We start from the raw sequence: 25572 nt of genomic DNA, 5'->3' as shown, positions 1-25572 counted from the left end.
CAAAGTACTAAAACTAATAAATCAAAGTGCAAAAATAGCTCAAACTCTTCAAGTCCATTCGGTTTCCTTCTCTCTCAGTGTGATCATCAGGCTAGAGTAATGAAAGCAATGAATGTGACCCTCAAACAGGGGTTGGAACAGGACAAAATGGGGTTAGGTTGAAAACAACTTTCTCTTACCAATTCTTCTCATCTCTCTCATCTTGAGTAAACCACATTCAATTTTTCTACCTACAATGTTTGGTATACGGTTTATAGTTGCATGCATTACAACAACAATTAACAATAACAATCTAAGCCTTGATTCCTTAATCTCCATAGCTAGAGTCAACTTCATAAATTCTAGATTAGATTTGTAATCGTGTATCTATTCATGGCATACGTACAAAATTTACGGACACTGTCACTGGTTTGTGTGTCTTTTGTTGATTTGAGTGTGCACTAAACTCATTGGGTATTATGCAACAGCCCACAGACCAAGGCTTACTCCAAGGAAATTTAAACCCTAGTTGCAGAGAGGACCACCATACCTCTTGCCATCAGGCCAACCTTGGGATCACTGGTTCTGTCCAACAAACAAGAATGCCGAGAAAACAATGAATCCCATGCATTTTGATATATAAAATGATTCAGTATATTGTGAAGCAGAATGCGCAAAGCAAAAGATGGTGCAAGTACCATCAGTATATCAATGGTCCGTCAACTGCATCGTTTATCTGCCAAGGAAAATCCTATCCACAACATCAACTGGCAAAGCATAGGCAGGATCAATGGCTTTCAATCCTGGATACTCAAGATGCGCAAGACCTGCGACACACCGGGGGCACTAGGAGTTCAGTATATTGTGATATATCAAAATTTTAACAAAGACTCGGATTGATTTGAATTTGATTAGAGAAACAATTTAAGTAGAAATAGTCCAAAGTGGAGGTTGTCAAGAACAATTCCAAATATGCCTTCCATTAAATTCTGAACCATCAAGCTATGTTTAGAGGGAGCAAGAGAGAGAGAACAAGAAGGTGTCTTTGGTTGTCAGGAAGCAAGAAATTGGCACCAATGACTACTTCTGACATTCCCAACTATAATGAGAATCAAGCACTCCACTGGTAACATCTAGATATATGCTCAAGGTCAGGTCTCAACCTGTAAAGAGTTGAGCTTTCTTGCAGTGTTATAATACTTTTTAATATAACGGGAATTGTACACCAAATTATACAATTGCTAATAGACCTATTATTTCCATTTGAAAAAATATTTTAAAATATAATATGTAATAATCTATCTGATATTTATAATATTATTGCTACATAATAATAACATGATTACATAACCCTAACGGACGAGGCTCCATGAATATATAAAAAAATTGAAATATTGCCGGACTCTTGTAAAAAATGAAATCTCTATTCCTAGTAGCATGCACCTAAAATAAGAATTGCAAAGATGATGGGAAATTCCCATCCTCATTTCCCATTCAACCAATTGTATGCTGCCACTAGGTGGAATCAGACTGAAAATCTCCAATGTCAAAGTAGCTCTAAAAACCCTAAATGTCAGAAGAAATGTAGGTATGTATCCATCTCACATTATGACATGACATGCATTGGAAGTTTGGAACATAATGCAAGTTATTATGACTCGGACAATAAAGAAAAAGAGAGAGAGAGAGAGAGAGAGAGAGAACCCCCCACCCCCCTTTTCTTCTCGAAAGCCCAAAATATGGCAATAAAATGCAACAAGACAAAAGAATGAAATAAACCCAACTGTCACGCACCAGCAACTCCGAAATACGTATGATATACATCAACAGCATCATCTGGCCTATCTGAAATACCCCCCTTTTCTTTATCCTGCATTTTTCACATATAACCGTAATACACCCACGTAAGGCAAGAAATAGTACGAATTGCCAACTCAAGAAAAAATTAACTTATTATAATGGAATTTTCCGGTACTAAAAGTGGAGCATTAGATTCCAAGTAACCTGACAATCCAAGATATATTTAACAAGCTTTTCTTTGTCAATCCAATGAACTCTATCGATCATGATCAAGCTAGAAAGGACCCACCAAGAGTAACAGACCTGAAGTGACAGAAGATGAGTTCTAGTGATAAAAATTGCAGAAATATGCAAAGAAAATATTAATTTAGAAAAGAATAACCTACATCAGGAAGCTTCTCAGGACGGCCGTTTAGACCTCCAGATTTAACTTGTCTTTCGCATAACCACCACCCAAGGAGGTCCTTATCAACGAGATCTAGAAAACCAGTTATCGCAAGGGCACCCACACAACAGAAAACTGCCGGTAAAACAGCCATTACACCAGTGTAAATAATTTTGTGTATAATTTCAGGATTCAAACATTTCTTCAGGTCATAAAGACAAAGGCAATTGATATTAAGCTCAATGAATATCATCTTAAAAAGACACATATTTTTCCCTTCTTTCCCCCCAAGGTAAACAGATGAGAATATTTGACTGGACTTATCCGAGTGATTGCGAAAATATTTACAACAAATTGAATAACTTCCAACCTCAATATACTGATGTATGCAACAAATTGACAGTAGAAATGATAAGAACGAGTAAAAGCAAGGTAAAATATGCCAAATATACTTTGCCCTGCATGAGATTCTGCACCAGGTGTGCATCCAAATCCACCATCCAGATTCTTGCAACTCACAATGTACTTTACGGCTTTTTCCACATCAATTTTTTCCAAGCCATGTAATAGTGCAAGAGAACATATCGCAATATAAGAGAACCTATAGGAAGAAATATTCTGGTTACAATGATGTTTCGCATGAATAACTAACAACAGCAAGATAACAAAAAAAAATGAGGAACTAACGGAACCATTACCGTGTATCAACTTCACCCCACATGTCACCTGAAAAGGATCCATCTTCATTCTGCAGGCTTGCTATATCTGATTTCAAGATCAAGTATGACAAGAAATATCTGACGATGGAGTGTCCATCAGTTACATTTTAAATATTCAATCCACTTAACAATGGAACATAACCAACCCTAGTATAGGTACTAAGGCTTAAAACGATGATGATGAGTAACACAAATTTCATTGGAAACCCTAAGGTGCCGTTTTCTATGTCCAGTTTACTTTTCTGTTTCTGAAGTATAAAGTTAGCATGTCTTCCATATGACAGAAATTTGGCAGTAAGATATAAAACAGATTCTCAAATATATAAACTCAATTTATTATCTAGATTAAAGAAATACTAGATACTCCATAACATGGCCAAAAAATACATCAACTACAACACGATAACATACCAAGCCTTAATCTCGCTAGGTGAAGTCAGCTACATGGATTCTACCTTCCCAATCATCTCTATTTATGACTATAGAGTCTGTAAGGCCATTACAACCATTTGAAAAAAGAAAAAACATACTGGGAAATTTTAGAAGCTCGTCAAACTACAAGGATACAGTATGATACCTTTTCAGCATCTAGTATGTTTATCTTGTCAAAAAGTGCCAAAATTTGAATGGCACTGAGTGTATACAATAGATGTGGATCATGTCCAATATTGCCACCAAACCCACCTACATTAACGAAATATCATCATATGCTCTGAAGCAAACACACGTATGGATGACATTTCTTTACAAGTAATGGGACAATATACAAACTGTTTGGAATTCAATTTGCAGAACATAAACTTTAGGTGGGCTCTGTCACCACTCAAAAGACACTATTAATCAATAAAAATCTGAAGCATTTTGCATCTGAAATCAGATAAATTATCACATACCAGATTCATGTTGGCACTTCATGACCCATGAAACCACCTCCTCAGAATTAACTGCATCAATCTTCCCTAAGAGATCCAGAGTAGTTAGACCCCAATATGCTCCATTGATTCGTAGATGTTCCATCACCACAGATTCAAAACTGTCCTTTTTCTGAGGGAAAATTCTCCAAAATTTAAATGGATGAGGAAACAAGTGGCAACTACAATTTTTTTTTTTTTTTTTGCCCACTGACCAAAATTAACTTGCAGTCAAGAGTAATACAAACCTTTTCCACTGATAATATGTAGTTAGCATGCTTTTCAACTTCTAGTTCCCCCATTCTGCAATGCAGAAAACATATAATTTCAGAATTCACAAACTCATTTAAGCAAAGAACAAAAAGTCGAGTTCCTTGTTTTCTGTTCAGTTCACTTATCACTTATGTTACAAACCTAGGGTTAGAAGGGACAATTGGCCTATAACTGTTGTAACTAACAGGGGTTAGTAACTCTATATTGTTGGAGGGAGTTATAGTTGGCAGTTACATAACAGCTGGAGGTAGTAGCCCTTAAGAAGGCTGTTGTAGAAGTGGAATACAGTTTTTGGGAAATAACAGAATCTCTATTCTATTCCCTCTCGAATTCCCTCTTTCTCTCTGTTCCATCTCTCTCTCCCATTCCTTTCTCTCTCAACCTATCGGTTTTCTCTCCCAACTCTATTCTCTTCCCGGTAATTCTTCCGGAATTACCTTATTGTCTGACCCTCTATATGAGGGCGTGTCAACTTAACAATTGTGTAACTCAGCCATCATCTTATAGATTTCACAACAAATGAGAAAGTGAACTGCAAGAGTTGACATATTTTTGAGTAATAATGATTACAAGATAGCTGTCATGAAATATTTTACAGTGACCAATAACTTAGGCCTCCTGCATCCACTTTGAGATAATATAACCACAACCAAAACTCTGTTGGAAGTAGCAAATCTAAATAAAAGCATGAGGTGCACGTGATCAAGACCGAGTCCACTACTGTTAAAAAAATAATGACCAAGTTCACCAGAATCAAGCTAACAAGTCCCCTGTTATTTCTCTGTTTGTTATCTCTGTTTTCTTCAGGCTTGTTTTTCTGATAGTTTGTTTAGTTTTTGTTTCTAGCTGTTTGTGGCTCGTGTTTTTCTTATAAAAGCTGACATGATACTCAATAATTCTGCATGACCTTTGCCTGAGTAATAAATTGATTTGTTTCTTCAAATATCTTAAACCTCCTTTGTATATCCAGTAGTTAATTTTACACCAACATAGTGGTATCAGAGCCGGGTTCTTCTCAGTTTTTTCTCTTTGCTTGTTCTTTCTTTCAACATTCATGGCATCCAACTTGGTTCAACTTCAGATTCCCAAGTTAACGAAAGGCAACTATGAAAGGTGGTGTATCCAGTTCAAAGCCTTGTTTGGCTCACAAGATTTATTGGAGATAGTTAGTAATGGCTACATCAAACCAAGTTCAGAAGCAGAAGCTCTCTTCACGGCTAACCAGAGGACCAATCTTAAAGATCAACGGAAAAAAGATAAGAAGGCTCTCTTCCTGCTGTATCAAGGATTGGAGGATGATACATTTGAGAAAATTTCTGAAGCGACAACGAGCAAGGCGGTCTGGGACAACTTGATCACAATATACAAAGGAGTTGATAGGGTAAAGAAGGTTCGGCTGCAGACTTTAAGAGGCGAGTTTGAAGCAGCTCACATGACAGAAGGAGAAACAGTATCAGATTATTATTCACAGCTGATTGCAATTGTCAACCAAATGAAGAGGAATGGTGAAAAACTGGATGACGTTCGTGTGATGGAGAAGATATTGAGATCTCTCACTCACAACTTTGAGCATGAGGTAACAGCAATAGAGGAATCAAAGAATTTGGAGACAATTAGCATAGAAGAATTGTTGGGTTCTCTGTGAGTTCATGAGCAACGAATTCAGAAGAATACTCACTCCAATTCAACAGAGCAAGCACTGGAATCAAAGCTCACATTGAAGAATTTAAGAGGCGAACATGGTTGCGGTTCTACACAACGTGGTGGTGCATCCTATCGTAGACGAGGTAGAGGTCGTGGAGGCTCCACACAAACTGGATATGGCAGAGATAAAATGAATGTTCAATGTTTTCAATGCTGAAAATTTGGACATTATTCTTTTGAATGTCCAATCAAATCTGAAAACTATGCCAATCTAGCTGAAGCTGAAGCTTCTAATGACATTGTTGAGGAGCCTACTCTTTTACTAGGTCACAATGAATTGGTTGAACAAAATAATGTCTGGTACCTTGATTCTGGTGCAACCAACCATATGTGTGGGAGAAAAGAAGTTTTTGTGGATCTCAAAGAAGAAGTTGGTGGATCAGTAAGCCTTGGTGATGGTTCAAAGTTGCAAGTCATTGGGAAAGGAAGAATACAGGTTTATCAAAAGGATGGAAAAATCAGGTACATTTCTGATGTTTATTATATTCTTAATATGAAGAGTAATATCCTTAGTCTTGGTCAGATGCTTGAAAAAAGAGATATCATTCACATGGAAGAAAAACAACTTTGTCTAGGAGATGCAAATGGACAGCTCATAGCTGGAGTACAAATGTCAAAGAATCGGATGTTTCCTTTACACCTTAATACGACAAGTGAATCATGCTTTCTTGGACTGATTGAAAGCAAGTCAGGGGAATGGCATTTGCGATTTGGGCATCTTCATTTTAATGGACTAAGGTTGTTATCTTCAATTGGCATGGTGCATGGCTTACCAACTATTGAACCATCAGATCGTGTATGTGAAGGATGTGTGCTTGCTAAGCAGTCTCGCCTTCCTTTCCCTTTCCCCAGTATTTCTTCATGGAGAGCAAATGAACCATTGCAACTAATACACAGACATTTGTGGACCAATAGAACCTCATTCTTTTGGTGGAAATAAATACTTCAAAACCTTCATTGATGATTTCAGCCGAAAGGTATGGGCGTTTTTTCTTAAAGAAAAAGGTTCTGCATTGATTGTATTTAAACAGTTTAAGGCTCTTGTGGAAACTGAAAGCAATTGTAAGCTTGCAACATTAAGGTCTGATAGAGGTGGAGAGTACACCGCCAATGCTTTTCAAAGTTTTTACAGGGATCATGGTATAGGACATCAGCTAACAACTGCATACTCTCCACAACAAAACGGGATTCCAGAGAGAAAGAATCGTACCATACTTGACATGACAAGAACACTACTTAAATAAAAGAGTTTGCCAAAAGAGTTTTGGGCTGAAGCCGTTGTATGTTCAATTTATCTCCTCAATAGGTGGTACAAAAAGTGTCAAATTCATGACACCACAAGAAGCTTGGAATGGATACAAACCGAGTGTTGGTCATTTGAAGATTTTTGGGTGTCTTGCATATGCCCAAATACCTAAGAGCAGAAGCAAGAAATTGGATGATCATGGTCAAAAGTACATTTTTGTTGGTTATAGTGAAGAATCAAAAGCCTACAAACTATACAATCCACTAACAAAACAGTTAGTGATTAGTAGAGATGTAGTCTTCGATGAAGCAACAGCTTGGGACTGAAGTAGGGACAATGACAGGAGTGATAGCATTATAGTCCAAGAGGATGTAACAATTCAATCTCTACCTATTGCAAAACAAACATCATCAACTACTATCACACCTTCTCATAGTGCAAGCAATAGTAATTCGCCTTCAGATGCTGGAAGTGATAGTTCACCTCCACCACAAATGAGAAATATTCAAGATATTTATAGGGCTCCTGAAGAAATAGAAGGAAAGGCAACTCGGTGTGGAGTCTAGGCTAAGAAGTGCGACAATTTCGATATCTAATCCCAGGAAAGCTCGTAGCAACTCGGTGTGGAGTTTTGAAGGTAGTACTAAGCTGGGGATCCTCAGCCATTGAGTTGTGGAAGCGTGACAGAGCAACGGAAGTGTGGTGAACCTAGCCGAAGTGACCGAGCAGTGGATTTTCCGTGTTTCAAATTTAAGTTGGAAGGAAACAAGGTTGATCAGAAATTGACAGCGAGTAGTCCAGGCTGTTCTAAGCTGCATTCCAATCGATTATTGGTCGTGATCTCTATTCGGAAGTTGAATGCAACTTTGGTGAATTGATTATTCCAAAGATTGGTGAATTCAACGAAATTCGAAATTCCAGCAAGTGACCCTTGACTGCTAATTTCAGAGGATGTACAGAGCTCCTATTTATTGGCCTTCGGCTTGTCATGCTCGTGAGATTTCTGCCATGATGGACAATGCACGCATGAGACCATGGGAGCCTCAATTGCAGCACAAGATTTCAACCATGACGGGCAGTGCACGAATGAAACCAATGGAGTCTCAATTGCAACAAAAGGATGCCGCATTTCCAATAGGCTATCCTACTCATGAGACCAGGGAAAGCAGTGGGCACACGATATGATTGGAACATCAACTGCAAGAAAAGAATGATGCGTTTTCATTCAACAGAAATCATGAGGAGTTTGGGCCGAATTAGGAGGCACGGGAACAGTCTTTAGACCCTTGGGTTAGCAAAACGTGCGAGGAATTTGGTTGTATGATACAAGAGCAGTTGCAGGAGTTTGCAAGGATACTGACCAACAAGTATCACTACAGCTTTCCTGTTGAATTCTTTGAGAAACCAAGAAGAAATGTTTCAGATGACTAGCTAGGAAATTCTCAACAAAAGATGATTGATTCAAACAAGCAATCATTAGGATTGAATTGTTGTAACAAAGGATTCTTGGAGAAGGAAGTTGTGGAGAGCGAGCTTTTGAAATATTTCGGTGAGCAAAAAGGTGGTGCTAAAGTGGAGGAGAAAAATGTTGAGAGTGAGCTGTCTGCTTATTCTATCCCGCAAGTGGACGGATCATGACAAGTAATATAGTGATAAGTAGAGTGTCATACCCATGAAAATTGACTAATGATTTTTATTTTAACTACATTTAACCTTAACAAGACACACACAATTAGATGCTATTAACAATTGGTTTATAAAAATGCAAACTAAATCACTAATAGAAAAACACAAAAACAACTACTTTGGTTTTGAAACTCAGAAGTTGAAAGCACTAGGGTTCATGAATCCACCGTCGCTCTTGATATGATTTAATCTTATAGTACTCGAGTTTGCTAATTCTTGCATTGAGTTGAAAATCGATGATCCTATAACAATCAAAAGCCTCTCTTGATGGTCAATCGATTATATGCACATATATGAGATTAATTATCTCTAATCAACTTACGAATATACAGACATACATTTACCCTCAGTGATCATCTCCATACGATTTCACAAAGCATAACGATATCTCTACCTTGTTATCAGACCTTATGTTGTTTATTACCATGTGTTAATTCGTATTGAATTTCTCGAAAACAATATGAATCACAAATACGTTTTAATGGTCATCAAGCATTAAACGAAATAAGAGTATAATAAACAATCAACCCAAAAGACAAGAATACAGCAAAATCGAATACTTTGAATTAAACCGACAATGAATGAGGTTTCATCATTCACCCTAGTTACAAAAAACCTAGCCCAACATGATTTCAATCAATAATAGAACAATAAAAATGGAGGTCATGATCTGGAATAGAAGAAAGAACAAAAAAATACAACCAAACAGTTGAGTTCTTCAAATTCTCCTTATTTCTTCTTCGACTTTTCTTTGTCTCCGGCCAAAAATGTCCCCAAATCCTCCAAGAATCAGTCTTTATATAGTGCTTTTTAGGTTTTTAGAGTCGTGCACCTTGAAAGAGTTCATCCCCATTTGATTTGGAAGGAAACGAGCTCAAAACATCCTTTTCGCAAAGCTTTAAACCTCACCACGGTCCTACCGCGGAATGCTTATTGCAGCAAAACTATGAGCTTCAGTAAAGATGTCCAATCGCAGTCCTACTGTGGAATGCATTCCGCATTAGGACCGTGAGCTCCAATAACTTCCTTCCACAGCGATCCTACCGCAGAATACATTCCGCTTTAGGACCGTAAGCTACAGCAACTTGACCTTTCAACTCTTCAACTTTTGTATTTTCATCTCGCCGTTTTGTGACTTCCTAAACATCGACCCTAAATAGATGTCCATCCATGCCAAGTTCAACTCCAATCATGCACTAAAATAATCATTTTCGCTTCAAATATCTTCAAATGAGTTTATCACTTACATAACCACATATAGAACCAAATTAAGTAGAAATCATACCCATTAAATGTATAAATGCTAAATTTATAGGCCAAAATAAGTGTATAAAAGACGCTTATCACGAGCTTCGAGAATATTTTGAGGAACAGAAATAAGATGTGGCTGAATTACTAACAAGGGCAAATAGTTTGTTTGTTGGGGAACCTCCATATGAGGACATTAAGGGTCTAGATTTCTTGGTATTTGAGCAGCCGGAATTGACAATTTTGAGTGGTCACGTTGAAAGGAAGACGATTAATGAGCAACATTCACATCTTCGAGTAGAAATTAAGTCAGCTAATGATCCATCCAAGACTGAATCCATCTTTCCTTTGCATCTTTCAAATTTCTTTCAGGTGAAGGACTTCATTAGGGACAAGCACCTTTTGCAGCTTCTGTCTGCTATTCCATCAAGCACTCACAGATTTGAACCTGAAGTCATTGAGGTCGATCAGGTTGCTTCTATTGAAGTTCTAAGCCAAATTATACCTAGGGTAGATCTTGGAAACCTAAGAAGAAAAGGCTTAGGAGGAGACAGAAGGAAAAAGGAATGAAACAGATAGAAAAAGCTGGAATTGGATGAAGAGTCATGGCTACTTGTTGCAAGTTCTTGGGGACAAGAACTCTCTTTAAGGAGGGGGAAATTGTCATGACCCCAAGGATAGTTTAGTACATATAATAGTAGGAGTTGGCATGCAATATACAATAATTGTAATTTTTTTTTCCTTTTTTTTTGTTTTAGGGTTTTGTCCTATTCCATAGGCAATTAGGCTAGTTGTTATATTGCACATGGGAGTATGTGGGAGGCTGTTAGGCTCTATATAAGCCACAGCTAAGGTTGGAAGGATTATGCCAAAATTGATTGAATGAATATTCTCATTTTTCTCTCTAGAATTTTCTCTCAATCTCCCTCCAATTTCCCTCTCTTTCTCTCATTTCCCCCTAAATCTTCTTCTCTAAACTATTCATCCTTAGTTCCCTCCTTCAATTCCCTTCAATTCTTCTTTTAACCTATCACAAACCCTAGGTTCACGACAAAACAGTCGAGCCGAAATAAAAGACATAACCTGTTGTGCTTTTCCTTTCTTCTGGATCACGTCCCCAATCACTATCTAAGTATCCCATGAGTTTTGAGTTCTCTCCATAAGCATAGAAAAGACCAAAGTTGACTGTACTAAAGGTCAACTTAGCTGCTTGCCAATGAGACTCTCTTGGCATCTCCATATACGACTAAGAAGACTAACCCCATATACTATATTGGGCCTTGTCACTGTTAAATATCTGAGGCTCCCAATCAGACTTTTGAATAGCCTTGATTCAACAAGTTTACCATCACCTTCTCTTGATAACTGAAGATCTGCAGTAATAGGAGTTGTGACAGTATTGCAACCATTCATCTTAAATTTCTCAAGAAGTTCTTCTGTGAACTGTCACAACTCAAGGATAGTTAGAAAGGCATTATTGTAATAAGGTTGTAGTAATTAGTAGGAGGTATTTTGTGAGTTGTTAGGAGCACATGAGTGCTATTTTTCAGATTTTATTTACTATTGAATAGCCTATAAATAGGCCCTATTATGTAGAGAAAGGCATATTGATGAATGAAGTGGATTTTATTTCCCTAATTCTCTCTCTCGTTTCCTCTCTAACCTCTCCCCCTCTCTCTTGATTTCTCTCTCCCTCCTTTAATTCTATCATCCAGTTTCTTCCCCAAATTCCAATCACAACCTTAGGTAACCCTAGGAATGTGACAAATGGTATCAAAGTCAATCCTTCCTTGGCTGTGATTTCGACATATTTGTATCAACTTGGTTCGAAATTGAGAAGGGAAACAGAGCCGGTTGATTCTCGGTTGTGACTGGCGATTATGAGCATTTGTTCTGATCGGAGTTTGAAGGAATTGAAGGCAGATTAAAACTGAGCAAAGCCAGGCTAGCCTCGGCCATAATTCCGACGGTGATTATCGGAAGGGATTTTCTGGAAGAAGGCAATTCCAGGCGTGAGCATGCGATTCAAGAAGAGCCAAATGAAGCAGATCCAAATCTGAGCGGATTTAGTGAGGTGAATCTGGAGGCTGAACATGTTCAATCAAGTTTCGTGAGGTGAAGCGGAATTCAGATTGAGATACAGTTTGGAGCGATCATCCTGAATTTGGAAGGTGAATTTAGAGCTATTGTTTGGAGATGGAAGTGAACAAGCAAGGTCGAGACAATCGTGCATCTGTAGCAATCGTGGCTAGTTGCAAGCAACTCCAGCAATCAACAATTACTGTAGAACTGGGAACGAATTGAACTCAGGCACATTCAGTTCCAGTGATTCCGACGGAGAATTGCCTCTTAGCTTGAAAATCTAGGAGGTACTAGCTTGAAAATCTAGGAGGTACTGGTCGATCAAGGAAGGCGTGCATGTGACTAAGGCTACTACAGTTCTTCTGATCTAAGTTTGAAGGAATTCTGGATCAGATTACTAGCAGCGACAAGAACTATGGACTTTGGCTATTGCAGTTGCAATTCAAGAAGGCGATTCACCTTAATCGCAACACAGTAGTTGAGATCCAGAATCAAAGCACGTCTAGAGCAGCTAATCCAAGAGGCGAGTTCCTTTGATCAGTTATATACTCGGAACTGAAGATGCAGTGGAGGCATGGTGGTTTAGGCAATACAGGCTTAAGTGGTCGATGATTGGGTGTGGAATCAAACAAGTTACGGAAGGAGATTCAAGAAGCAGCAAACTCTGGGAAATTCTGGAGCAAATTGGACAGTGATTGGGCATGGGTTGGGGTGATTATTGAATCTGATTGATTGAATGAAGCTAGCAATCGATTCGAAAGCCTCTTTGTCAGTCGAGAGTCATCGCTTAGTGAGTTGTTCCAATTTATTGCCTGAGATCAGTCGGATTAACTAAATTGAGAGACAAAGACACCAATTCCAGCGGGAGGGGAAGTCAATATTGGCTGCTGTGATTAACTTTTGGCTGCTACTCACTTGATCTGAAGGTGATTTGATTATGTCAGGTTAAGTAACAGACCAATACGCATGATGTGTTGCCGTTTGTGATCAAAAGGCAGCAAGGCCAAGCAACGCGGGATCCAGAAAGAGAAATCCAGCTTTAGGTGCATGCTATGACTGCCGCATTGATGTGTCCTAACACCAAACGGTTAGGCAAATTCGATTGGGCAACCTGGAGATCAACCATGGCTGAATTAAGGTTGAGGCAAGTAGGAAGCTGCGGTCGGAAGTGGTAAGAAGGGAATTGATATTTTCCAGAAGTAGCTTGTGGTCTTGGGAAGCTATTACAAAGGCTGGAAATTGCTGATCTACGACGATTCTGATCTGATTTTGAAGGAGACTCAGGAAGCCGAGTGATTGTCACGGCTGCATTTCAGATCAAGCGATTATTGGAGGTTGTTCAGCAACAGCTGAACTTTGGAGGCTGCTCCTGCATCAGGGATTAAGGATTGCTGAATTTTAATACAAGGAGGAGTTACCGAAGGGATCCTTAGAGGCTGATTCTTAAAGGCTGTTACAGGGTGCAATTTCAAGGAATTGGACCGAGGAGATGGCCGAAGGACTAATTGTTGCAACAAAGGAAATTAAGGACCTTCGTAGGCAGCTAGACGATTTTTTTGATCTTGTGTTCACATAAGTTTCAGACTGCTAATCGAACTTTATTGACCACAATTCCAAGTGCCGATTTGCCCACTCTTGCTCCATTGGCTATTCCGGTATTTGACAAGGACAGGCCAAAATGGTGGATCTGGCAATGTGAACGGGTGTTCTACCAACACCGAGTAGCTGAAAAGGAGAAGATAAAAATGGTTGCAGCTAATCTGAGTGGAATTCCATATGTTTGGTTCCAGAATTGGAGTTGGGGAAGGGTGAAATTGAGCTGGCCGCAGTTTGTAATTGACTTGTGTAATCTGTTTGGAGAAAGGACCAAAACCTATATTATTAATGGAGCTTCTAAGGCTGTTAATCTGGAGATGCAAGAAGCTGATGAGGAAGAAAAGGAAGTGGAAGAAGGGATTGAAGAATTGGGGGATGGCAGCCCAATGATTGGCAGCATCTCAAGCACTCCCATCGGTATTGAGAATCCAGATGCTAAAACCCTCAATATGACACCGTGGGAGGAGGTAACTGTTGAGGATGAAGCCGAGATGTTCACTAGCAATCCGGGAGCCAAAGATCTTGGAATGGAAACGACCACAATAGCCTTAGATTGTGAAGATTTTAAATCTATTTCTCTTGAAAGAATAGCAATGGAAGGAGTTGTTGAACTACCCACTATGGATCAGGTAACTCCAACTGAGAAATCAGTCAATTGGAGGGAAATTTGTGCCTTAATTGAAGTGGATAACCAATGGAGGGCAGTTCAAGATTGGTTAGAGGTTAAGGGAGGATGCTTGCATGAAATTGATTACACTAAAACCTTCCAGCAGTATGTTTTTGATTTGGAGCAATGGAGAACACATAATGATAAAGCGAAGCAAGATGAAAGGAAGAAAGGGAAGGAATTCTTTGTTGAAGAGACCGAGACCCTTGTTGTTTTGCTTACTCATGTTTCCATTGGTGTAGCAGTAAGACATAATGTTGTTGCTGCTGAGGAGAAAGAAAAAAAAAAAGCAAAAGAGAAGGGAAAAACAAGATAAGAAGAAGGAAAAGCAAAGAAGACACCAATGGGTGAAAATGGGCATTGGATGAAGAAACAATGGCTTGGTTGTAATAAGTTTCTTGGGGACAAGAAACCTTTTAAGGGGAGGGGAATGTCACAACTCAAGAGTAGTTAAAAGGGCATTATTGTAATAAGGTTGTAGTAATTAGTAGGAGGTATTTTGTGAGTTGTTAGGAGCACATGGGTGCTATTTTTCAGATTTCATTTACTATTGAATAACCTATAAATAGGCCCTGTTGAAGTTTGCCTCGAGTTTTGTCCTAGAAGATAGTAGAACCGAAAGGAGTATAAAAGAGTAGTTTTGGTTGAAGAAATTAGGCAGCTTGGGGTTAAGTGTAATTAATACATTTTGTTAGGGTTAATATGTAATTTCCCTAAGTTAGTTAGTTGCCTAAGTGTGTCTGCCTCCTCTATAAATAAGAGGGCAAGGCAGCAGTCTAATAACTTCTCTCTCTTGTCAAGTTCTCTGTTTCTATTGTGAGTATTCTTTGTTCTAGAGAAAGTGAGGCATGTGTATTGTGTTCTTGAATTTTCTTGGAGTGAACAAGGGTTGTACTTGAGCGATAGGATTGAGAGAGAGCTTGGGTTTTGTACTGATCTTCTGTCTGGAAATAAAAACTGCTTCAAGGGTGTTTGAAGGCTGGATGTAGGATTGCCAAAGGCATTCCGAACCAGGATAACTACTGTCTCCGTTTGGTTTGTTGTTTATCTTTCTGTATTTCTTGGTTACATTCTGATTTTGTCTGAATATTATGTTCTTTCATTTACACTACATCTGAGAGTGTTTGAGAGGGTTTATGAGAGGGTTTTCTCGCCTAAGGTTGTAATCTAAGAGTCCTAAGGTTAACAGGCCCTAATATGTAGAGAAAGGCATATTGATGAATGAAGTGGATTTTATCTCCCTAATTCTCTCTCTCGTTTCCTCTCTAACCTCTCCCCCTCTCTCTTGATTTCTCTCTCCCTCCTTTAATTCTATCATCCAGTTTCTTCCTCAAATTCCAATCACAACCTTAGGTAACCCTAGGAATGTGACATGAACTTCTGCTGACATATAAAAATCCCATTTTGTTCTTGTCGAATTTCTATGCCAAGAAAAAAGGACATAAGTCCATTATCTGTCATCTCAAATTCATCAAACACAGTTAGCTTGAATTCCATGAACAATCTTTCATTGTTGCCTATAAACAAAAGATCATCAACATATAAACAAAGGACCAAAAATTCATCATGGATGTTACCTTTTGTATAGACACAGGGTTCATATGGGCATTGATCAAAACCAGCTTGATGAAGATAGCCATCCATGTGTGAATTCCATGCTCGTGGAGCTTGCTTGAGGTCGTACAAGGCTTTTTTCAATATATAAACCTTGTGTTCTTCTCCCTTTATTTGAAAACCTTCTGGCTGGTTGGCATATACTTCCTCCTCAAGAACCCCATTAAGAAAAGCTAACTTAACATCAAGTTGGTAGATTTTCCAACTATGAGATGTGGCAAGAGAGAAAAGTAATCTTACTGTATCAAATCGGACCACTAGTGCAAACACTTCTTCAAAATCGATTCCATACTTATGCTTATAACCTTTGACTACAAGCCGTGCTTTGTGATGAGCAATACTACCATCTGCATTATGCTTGATTTTGTATACCCATTTCACCCCGATTGCTTGTTGGTTTGGTGGAAGTTGGGATAACTCCCATGTGTCATTCTTGTTGATAGCCATAATTTCTTCTTCCATAGTGGTCTTACAACACTCTTCTATTATTGCTTGTTCAAAATTTATAGGCTCATGATCAGCATACAAACAAAATAAGTTTAGTGCCTCTCCTTCTATTTCTTCAGGAGCCCTATAAATATCTTGAATATTTCTCATCCATGGAGATGAACTATCATTTCCAACATCTGAAGGCGAATTACTATTGCTTGCACTATGAGAAGATGTGATAGTAGTTGATGATGTTTGTTTTGCAATAGGTAGAGATTGAATTGTTACATCCTCTTGGACTATAATGCTATCACTCCTGTCATTGTCCCTACTCCAGTCCCAAGTTGTTGCTTCATCGAAGACTACATCTCTACTAATCACTAACTGTTTTGTTAGTGGATTGTATAGTTTATAGGCTTTTGATTCTTCACTATAACCAACAAAAATGCACTTTTGACCATGATCATCCAATTTCTTCCTTCTGCTCTCAGGTATTTGGGCATATGCAAGACACCCAAAAATCCTCAAATGATCAACACTCGGTTTGTATCCACTCCAAGCTTCTTGTGGCGTCATGTATTTGACACTTTTTGTAGGACACCTATTGAGGAGATAAATTGAGCATGCAACGGCTTCAGCCCAAAACTCTTTCGACAAACTCTTTTCTTTAAGTAGTGTTCTTGTCAGGTCAAGTATGGTTCGATTCTTTCTCTCTGCAATCCCATTTTGTTGTGGAGAGTATGCAGTTGTTAGTTGATGTCCTATACCATAATCCCTGTAAAAACTTTGAAAAGCATTGGTGGTGTACTCTCCACCTCTATCAAACCTTAATGTTGCAAGCTTACAATTGCTTTCAGTTTCCACAAGAGTCTTAAACTGTTTAAATACAATCAATGCAGAACCTTTTTCTTTAAGAAAAAACACCCATACCTTTCGGCTGAAATCATCAATGAAGGTTATGAAGTATTTATTTCCACCAAAAGAATGAGGTTCTATTGGTCCAAAAATGTCTGCGTGCACTAGTTGCAAAGGTGCATTTGCTCTCCATGAAGAAATATTGAGGAAAGGAAGGCGAGACTGCTTAGCAAATACACATCCTTCACATACACGATCTGATGGTTCAATAGTTGGTAAGCCATGCACCATGCCAGTTGAAGATAACAGCCTTAGTCCATTAAAATGAAGATGCCCAAATCGCAAATACCATTTCCCTGACTCGCTTTCAATCAGTCCAAGAAAGCATGATTCACTTGTCGTATTAAGGTGTAAAGGAAACATCCAATTCTTTGACATTTGTACTCGAGCAATGAGCTGTCCATTTGCATCTCTTAGAAAAAGTTATTGAATTTAAATTCAATAAATACTGACAAATCAACTATCTTTAAATTCAATAAATTATCTTTAAATTAATTTATCACGAGAATGGAATTAGACCATAAATACTGTTTCCACTCAAGTTTATTTAAATGTGCAAGTTAAAACAAGGGACTGAAGATGTTCCCAGTCACACTGACTATCACTTTAACAAGCTCAAATCAATTTTTGTAAGTGTCTTTTCTTGTTCACTACCATTTCATTTACATTAACAATTGATAACTGACCCATTTTTTCCAACCCCAAGCTAACATGGCAAATCTAGTATTTCCACTTGTCCACTTGTCCTATCAATCAATTTTCTATAAAAATCAGCAAGTTGACATACAAAAGAGGAGGAATACTGCTTCTGTGAAATCCAGCAAGTTGACATCCACCTTCTTGAAAGTGAAAAAAGTATGCTAGAGGAGTTTAACCTTGACTTAAAGTATGCTAGAGTTGGCTATTCATAACAAAATTCAGCATCTTATTATTAGAGTTAGACTTTAACCTTGTATGAACTTTTAAAAAAATAAACTTTAAAAGCAAGTAAACAAAAGAAGAGCCTAGCTAGGTAAATATCCACTTTACTAAACCTAGCAAAATTGAGTCCAATTCTTGCATGCCCATTATTTAAATTTTATAAACATACTCTTCAATAAAAAATGCACACAGTTGTAGTGAATCATAAATTCAGAAAATGAAAGAAAAACGTATAAAGAAAAATCGGATATAAAAAATACAAAATCAGTCGTGTGAGAGAGAGAGAGAGAGACCTGATCAGCCTAGAGGTTAAATCAACACACCATTGAATGAGGCAATTGCATTAAATTCTTTGCCATATACAAAGATCATATTTCTCCATCCAAGACTAACATTACAACAACACATTCAAATAAAAATATTTAAGAGCCAAACCACTAAACTCAGAAACAGAAAATTTAGAATATGCCTACAGCCAATAACTGATTTAAGGCAAACCCATACAAACATTTTGATGTGCAGAAAACATTGCTTCAGAATCAGGTTAACATGATCTGAATGTTGTCTAGAAAACTACAATCGTGTTACTGCGTGCAGCTGCAATGGATCAGATTTATGACCCATGTTCAAATACAAATCCTAACTTGTCAAATACAAATACATCCAAATTTATCCACCAAGTTCAATCTGGTCAAATTTCATAACATTAGTTATTCACATGAAGCACAACTGTAATGGGATTGTCTTGATATTGTAAGACCCCCTTAAAAATATTTTCTTTGCAATATTATTTAGTGCACGGGAATCATGATTTAAAAAAATAGTGGAAGCTTTTTGTCTAACAAAATAACCTATGTTTATTCTTTACCAATAATTATCTCTAGAAGATAGAGAAGGAAAGCAAGATACGTTACCTTCCTCTCTAAAAGCAATCTTATTATCTAGGTAAGTCAAGGTCTCTTTTGTTAATTACAGTGCATAATCATGTTCTTAGGTTAGAGATGAAGTAGTCTAGTGTTAGGAACTAAAGTATTAGGAATAGAACACATTTTCAGTACATTATTTGTAACTGTTTGAAGATTATATTGATATCAAGAATTACAGAGTAAGATTTAGTGATATTAGCTTAAGAGATTAAGAAATCTAAACTTGAGAAAGGTTCTGTCTTCTTGGTTGAAATATCTATATCTCGTACTGCAACTATGTGAAATTAAGAATATCTTAACATTTATAACTTTCAAAACCTAACCCTTTGGGTTAATTTGGGAAATATTGTTGATCTAATCGAGTAAGGTCAGAATAGATAAAAGTTCAACTTTCTTACAGTTTCTGTCTATTGAGTATGGAATTGAATTCCAAAATTTTAATATGTTATAGTACACAAACATATATCTCTGATACATTTTAACCACCTAAAAAGTAGTTTTCTACAATTGTTTAGAATTTTGAAATATGATGAATGTTATCAGTGATATCAGGTTGCAACGACAAATTCATGAACTTTCATCAATGATTTGTATACTCAATTTTGGCAAGCCACTTAAGCCTATAATGTTTATTGACAAATTCATAATAAATTTCCCATAGATAAGCTGAAAGATAAAAGTTCAACATTTTTTATTCATAAATTCTTATCTTGTAGCAGAAATATAAAATACTTCAATTTAATTTATGCATGCCGAGCATTCATTAAATATGTCAATGGATTGCAAGAGATCATAGCAATACCAATGATAAATACAATAGAGCACATACCTAATATCAATTTCTTGTTTCCCTAAACTATGTCACTCCCAGCAATGTTTACAAGGGTAAATTTCAGTTGTTGCCCACTCTTCACTACTTGGTTGCAATCTATGTTGCACGGAAATGTCTCATAGGAGCCATTTCCCCATTTCCCTATTTCCGAAACGTTTCTTATTCCCTTTCGAACCCTATTTATGCTTATTTTTTTAGAAGAATGTCCGTTTCCGCATTTCCATTTCCTATCAGAAACATTTTCCATTTTCATTTCCGTGCAACATAGGTTGTAATTTTCTACTTTTCTGAAATATAGTCAGCATATCCACGAACCACTACTTAATAGTTAAAATATGAGCAAAAAGAAATTTTCACCATTCCAGCAAAATTAGCTTCTACCCATAAATAAGCAAATCCAGAATGGTTGATTTAGACTATGACAGCCCAATCAATCCCCCCCAAGAAATGCTGCTAATGACTTTGTCATCATTAACATCATTGCCAAGTCCGATCAATACTTTGCATTAGAGGCTTTGATCCAAGAAATCCTTTTAAACTACATAGACATATATATGCAATTTTACGGTAATAATGACGAAAAATTAAACAAACACACCTAGAGTCAATATTTCCTAAGGTAATGGGCTATAGGCTTTGATATGCCTCATTCTAAATGTATCGTTAAAACTACTTAATGTGGTAACAAACTGCAATCTGAGGAAAGAGACCTGAACAGCGATAGAGGTGGAGGCGCCGGAGGCAGTGGTCTAAAGGCCGCGGCGCCAGAGGCGATGCGTTGGAGCTGCGATGGCGGAGACGGTGACTAGGAGGAGGCCGCGATATAGAGGCGACGACCAGTAGGCGACGTAGAGGCAGCGAGGAGGCCACGATGGAGCCGAAGGCGGCAGCGGCGACGGCAGGAGTATGAGAGAGAGAGAGAGAGAGAGAGAGAGAGGGAGCTGGAGATGAAGGCGGCAATGGGGATTGAGGGATTTGGGGATTTGCTGGAGCGGATTGAGGGATTTGGGCCTCACCCATCATTATTTATTTTTATTTTTTTTTAAATTTAGTTGTCAAGATTAAAAATTTTAATTAAACGAAAAAGTGATATATTAAGGTGATTTATTTAGTCTATTACTAAAATTTATCTTATAACAAAGAGATTTATATTTAATGTTTAATAATATTATATTAATTACTAAAATTAATGTCATTGTTATTTTTAGTTTTTTTATTTTTTTTAAATATTTAGTTGTTAAATAAAAATAAAATAATTTATAAAAATAATATTAATAATTTTTTGATCGATAAAAATAAAATAATTTAAGATTATAATAATTAATAAAATAATTTAAATTATGATAATTATTAAATAATTTAAATAATAAATTATGATAATCATCTAAAATATGATAATAAAATAATTTAAATTATTGCATCTAATTAATATTTATTTAAAAATTTAATTATATTATAAATCTACTAATTATAATAAATTGGTTTGATATATTATATTCTTTTTAATATGTTCATAATTTTTTAATATATTATATTATTAATAAATAATTAATGTTCAATTATATTAGAAATTACTTATATAAGTGTTAGTTAAATCTTAATAATTATTTTTTATTATTTCATGGTTAAAATTAAAAAATTTAATCAATAATAACGAAAAATTAGTATATTAATGACGAAAAAGTGATATATTAACGAAGAAAAGATATAATATGATGCAAGGTTCTAATACATACGAGTATATTATGTAGATGAAATCCTCATATATGTGATCCCAACAAACAGAGAGAAAAAGATTATATAGCCAAAATAACGTGTAGGCGCATTAAAACTGGCATGAGCACGATATGGAATGCTTGGGGCGCGACATAGGTGTGGCTAACACACTAGGGACGCATAGGCAAGGCATGGTTGTGCGTGGGGCACGCTAGGCATGGCTGTGTGGGGCAATGCACATTGTTTTCTCTGTACTCATTTATTATGTTATATTATATTTTTGATATATTTGACTTTATTTTTATTTTCAAAATTTTTAATAAAAATAAAAAATATTATTTTATTAAATTTTTTAAAATAATATTTTTAATGAAAATTAAAAATTACCAAAAGTTAAATATTATTTTATTATTTTCATATTTGTAATTAATATTGGCACCCAAAATTTGGCACTAACATTTTATGACAAAATATTATAACAATATATCCTAATATTAAACAAAAGTCAAAATTTCAAAATTTTTGTGGTTAAATAAGAAACTTAGGCTATATTCTCTTTAGTTTTCAATTTTTAATTTTAAATTTTGAATTCATTTTCAATTTTTTATGTTGATAATCTATTTTTAGAAAATTAAAAATGAGTTCTTTGTCATTTTAAAAAAATATTTCTCAAAACAAAAAATTAGAAAATGGGTTCTCTTTAAAATATTAAAAATAATTTTTTAATAATATTTTATTCAATAAATTTGATTATTCAGTAAATTAAAAATATTTAATGTTTATAAATTATTAAAAAAATATCTATATTTTAAAGTTAATGAATTTTGTAATATTTTTTTATTATAATAATAAAATATAAATAAATAAATAAATAAATATGTTTTGAGTTTTGAGTTTATTTTGAATAAAAACACTCAAAAATAACTTTTTGTTATTTTGAGTTTTCTTTATAATTTTTTTTTTTTTCAAAAATATATTTTTAAAATTAATAAATAAAAAGCGTTTTTATTATTTTAAAAAATTAAAAATTAAAAATAATTTAAAAATAATAAAAAACACAACCGTAACTTTTTTGGTGAAATCAAAACAATAAAGGTGGAATAAAATTTTTTAAGGAAGGAAAGAATAGAGAAAAAATTTTAACGAAAATTATAATTTATCAAAAGTTAAATATTATTTTATTAATTTTCAATATATCTAATTAATATTGGCACCAAAAATTTGGCGTCAATATTTTATGAAAAAATATTATAACAAAAATCAAATTTCATAGATTTTATTTTTAAATAAGAATCTTAATATTTTGTGTCAAATCAAAATGGTAAAGGTGAAAAAAAATCAAAAAAATAAAGGATGGAAGGAGATTTTTAAGGAAAATTAAATTAGCCAAAAGCTAAATATTATTTTATTATTTTAATGTTTTAATGTTTCTTTTATAATTTATTAATATGTTTGTCATGATATTTAATTAATATTGGGGTTAAATATTTTATGATCAGATATTATAACAAAATATTTTGATCACTACATGTCTTTTGTTTTTTATTATGACAAAATATTTTAATTTTTTTTGTCACTAAATTATTATTTTTTTATGCCTAATATGATGTATTTTTATAAAAAAAAATTAAATTCAATAAAAAAAATTTGGTCTAAAAAACTGAATTTTTTGTGACATACATATTTTTGTCATATTTCTTTTTATAATATTATGTTGTGACAAATTATTTTTGTTATAAAAATTATTACTTATTGTGACTAAAAATTTTTGTAATTACATCTTGTATGATTAAATATTGTGACAAAATTTTTGACGACAAAATTATTTTGTCATATTATGTAAGTTCAATTGACGCCAAAAATTTGGTGTCAACTTTATGTGACAAAAATTATTTTGTCATTATAAATTATCTACCTCACTATATTATAACAAAATATTTTGTCAAAATATTGTTTGTCACAACTTTACTCACTTTTTAAATTTTGCATGAGAAAATTCTATTTTGTCACACAAAAAAAAAAATTTGTGACAAAATTTAATCCATCATAGTTATTTTGTCACAATATACTAAAATTCTTATAGTGGTACTATTCTCACAGCAACGACGGAACTAGCGGACTTCAACTGCTGCAGTCGTGATTCAGATTCTTTTCCGCAGACAGTGATTTCAATTGAAGTCTGGGTTGTGAGTAAAGGGGAAAACATTTTGGCTTGAATTCTAGTTAGCCTTGTTCGAATTGAAGAAGGTAAAGAAGAGTGGGGGCTCTTTGTGACGAGTATAAGAGACTGTTGCAACAAGTGAGCTGAAGATGGAATTGGATCTATTACCAGCAAACGGCTCATTTTGTTGGAAAATCGAAGATCGCTAACTATGTTGAGGCGATTCCAATTTAGAGGATAATAGCTTACGAATTCATCATGTATAGAACTCCTGCTACTTGGACTTCAAAGTGTATGGTTTGTGAAAAATCAGTCATGGAAAACAGTGCACGCATGAGGCAATTGGAGCCTTTATGGTAGTAGAAGAAGGCTGCAAATTCAGCTCGAAACAACAGGAAACATGAAAATGAGATCAACTAATTGGACAAAGGAACAAGAAGTGTGATACATGAATCGAGCAAGGAAATTAGCCGGATGCTACACGAACAATTGTAGAAGTTTGCAATGATACTTACTAAGAAGTATTATTACAGCTTCCTTACAGAATTCTTTGAGAATTATTTTGGGAGTTTTAATAAAGATAACTTCCTTAAAATGGAGTAGTCGAAGGATAAGTCAAGATTATGGAAGAACGATTCATTGCTTACTTTAGATTTTGGGCAAAGAAGTATTTTGATTTCAGCAACAATGATAAGAAGGATGACTAGAATATTGAAAATGGTATTGGCGGTGAATGAAAATATCCAAAGAGAATCGATAACAATCAGGTGGAGAGGACAGCGAATGCAAAAGGAAAATTAAAGGAACACACCAATTCCTTTGGAAAAGAAGTTCTCAAGGGTGATGTTTTTGGGGTTCTGCAACAAGATTAGTCCAACTTTAAGGAAGAAAGAGAAATGGAGGTGGAAAAAGAGAGGGAGGAAAAGGAATTGGAGGATGGCACTCAATTAGTTGACAACCTCTCAAGCACTTTTACTAGTGCTGAGACACTCAATGCTATTGATTTCTGGAACAAGAATAAGAAGCTGATGATCCCAGTGATGCACAACTTAATATAGCTGTAAATCATGTTGGGGAAGAAGGTCGAGTTGGAGGCCAGGTGTTAGTGATTAAGAAATCGTTGGTTGGAATTGAAGTTGTAGCAGCTACTAATGTTAATGCTCACAAACAACCTTGGTATGAGTATTCAAGGAAAGTCTACAATCCTCCATTACTATATTTCAAGACCGTTGTTGATATTTTTATAGCAGAGAATGGTTGTGGGTTGAATGGGGATATAATAACAACAACTATGGCTGTAGATCTGCCCTCATTACTTGTATTAGATGGTAATGAAGAACTAACGAAAGTTGTGAACATGGATAGTTCTTCCATTAGACTCCAAGGTTCAGCTACTAGATATGTCAATCTAGAAGTGGCTGATCATGTTCATAGATTGGAGACCAACCTTGATTGGATATCTATTACCGGGGGTGGTTCTATTGGGCTTGAACTTGATGAAATTTTCCCTACTGAAATTCTAGGTCAATTTATGCTTGGAATTGATCTTGGAAACTTAAGAACAAAGAATAAAAAGCTTAGAAGAAGAAAGAAAGAAAGAGGAATTAAACATATAGAGAAAACAAACATTGGATGAAGAAACAATAACTTGATTGTAATAAGTTTATTGGGGACAAGAAACCTTTTAAGGCGAGGGGAATTGTCATGACCCTAATAATAATAGAATGGCAAAATTGTAATAGGGATATAAATAGTTGTTAGA

At 35.6% G+C, this 25572-nt stretch overlaps 1 protein-coding gene across 3 annotated transcripts; it reads right to left on the bottom strand.

Annotated features, from left to right (window-relative positions):
- Positions 1–365: 365 nt before the first annotated feature.
- On the bottom strand, positions 366–20924 carry LOC127811347 (geranylgeranyl transferase type-2 subunit beta 1-like). Of its 3 annotated transcripts, XM_052351110.1 has the most exons (13): positions 20644–20924; positions 17270–17650; positions 15874–17114; positions 4043–4097; positions 3777–3927; positions 3451–3567; positions 2863–2929; positions 2617–2765; positions 2166–2299; positions 1984–2082; positions 1774–1849; positions 678–806; positions 366–564 (listed from the first exon to the last, which is right to left on the bottom strand). In XM_052351110.1, exons 4-12 carry the CDS (start codon positions 4094–4096, stop codon positions 712–714), a joined length of 942 nt encoding a protein of 313 aa, XP_052207070.1. In that variant the 5' UTR covers position 4097; positions 15874–17114; positions 17270–17650; positions 20644–20924; the 3' UTR covers positions 366–564; positions 678–711. The 3 variants fall into 3 exon arrangements, with proteins under 3 accessions (XP_052207070.1, XP_052207068.1, XP_052207069.1); XM_052351108.1 differs by lacking the exon at positions 15874–17114; XM_052351109.1 differs by lacking the exons at positions 15874–17114; positions 17270–17650.
- Between the last annotated feature and the right edge of the window lie 4648 nt (positions 20925–25572).

Source organism: Diospyros lotus, chromosome 10, assembly GCF_014633365.1.
Source record: "Diospyros lotus cultivar Yz01 chromosome 10, ASM1463336v1, whole genome shotgun sequence".
Taxonomy (NCBI): Eukaryota; Viridiplantae; Streptophyta; class Magnoliopsida; order Ericales; family Ebenaceae; genus Diospyros; species Diospyros lotus.
This window is presented reverse-complemented; position numbering and strand designations above follow the sequence as displayed.

Excerpts from the sequence above, each read along its gene's own strand:
- LOC127811347 (XM_052351108.1), bottom strand. Across the intron at positions 2,083-2,165 it reads GTCCTGAGAAGCTTCCTGAT|GTCTGTTACTCTTGGTGGGT; the intron begins GTAGGTTATTCT and ends CTGTCACTTCAG. Across the intron at positions 807-1,773 it reads TACGTATTTCGGAGTTGCTG|GTCTTGCGCATCTTGAGTAT; the intron begins GTGCGTGACAGT and ends GGTGTGTCGCAG.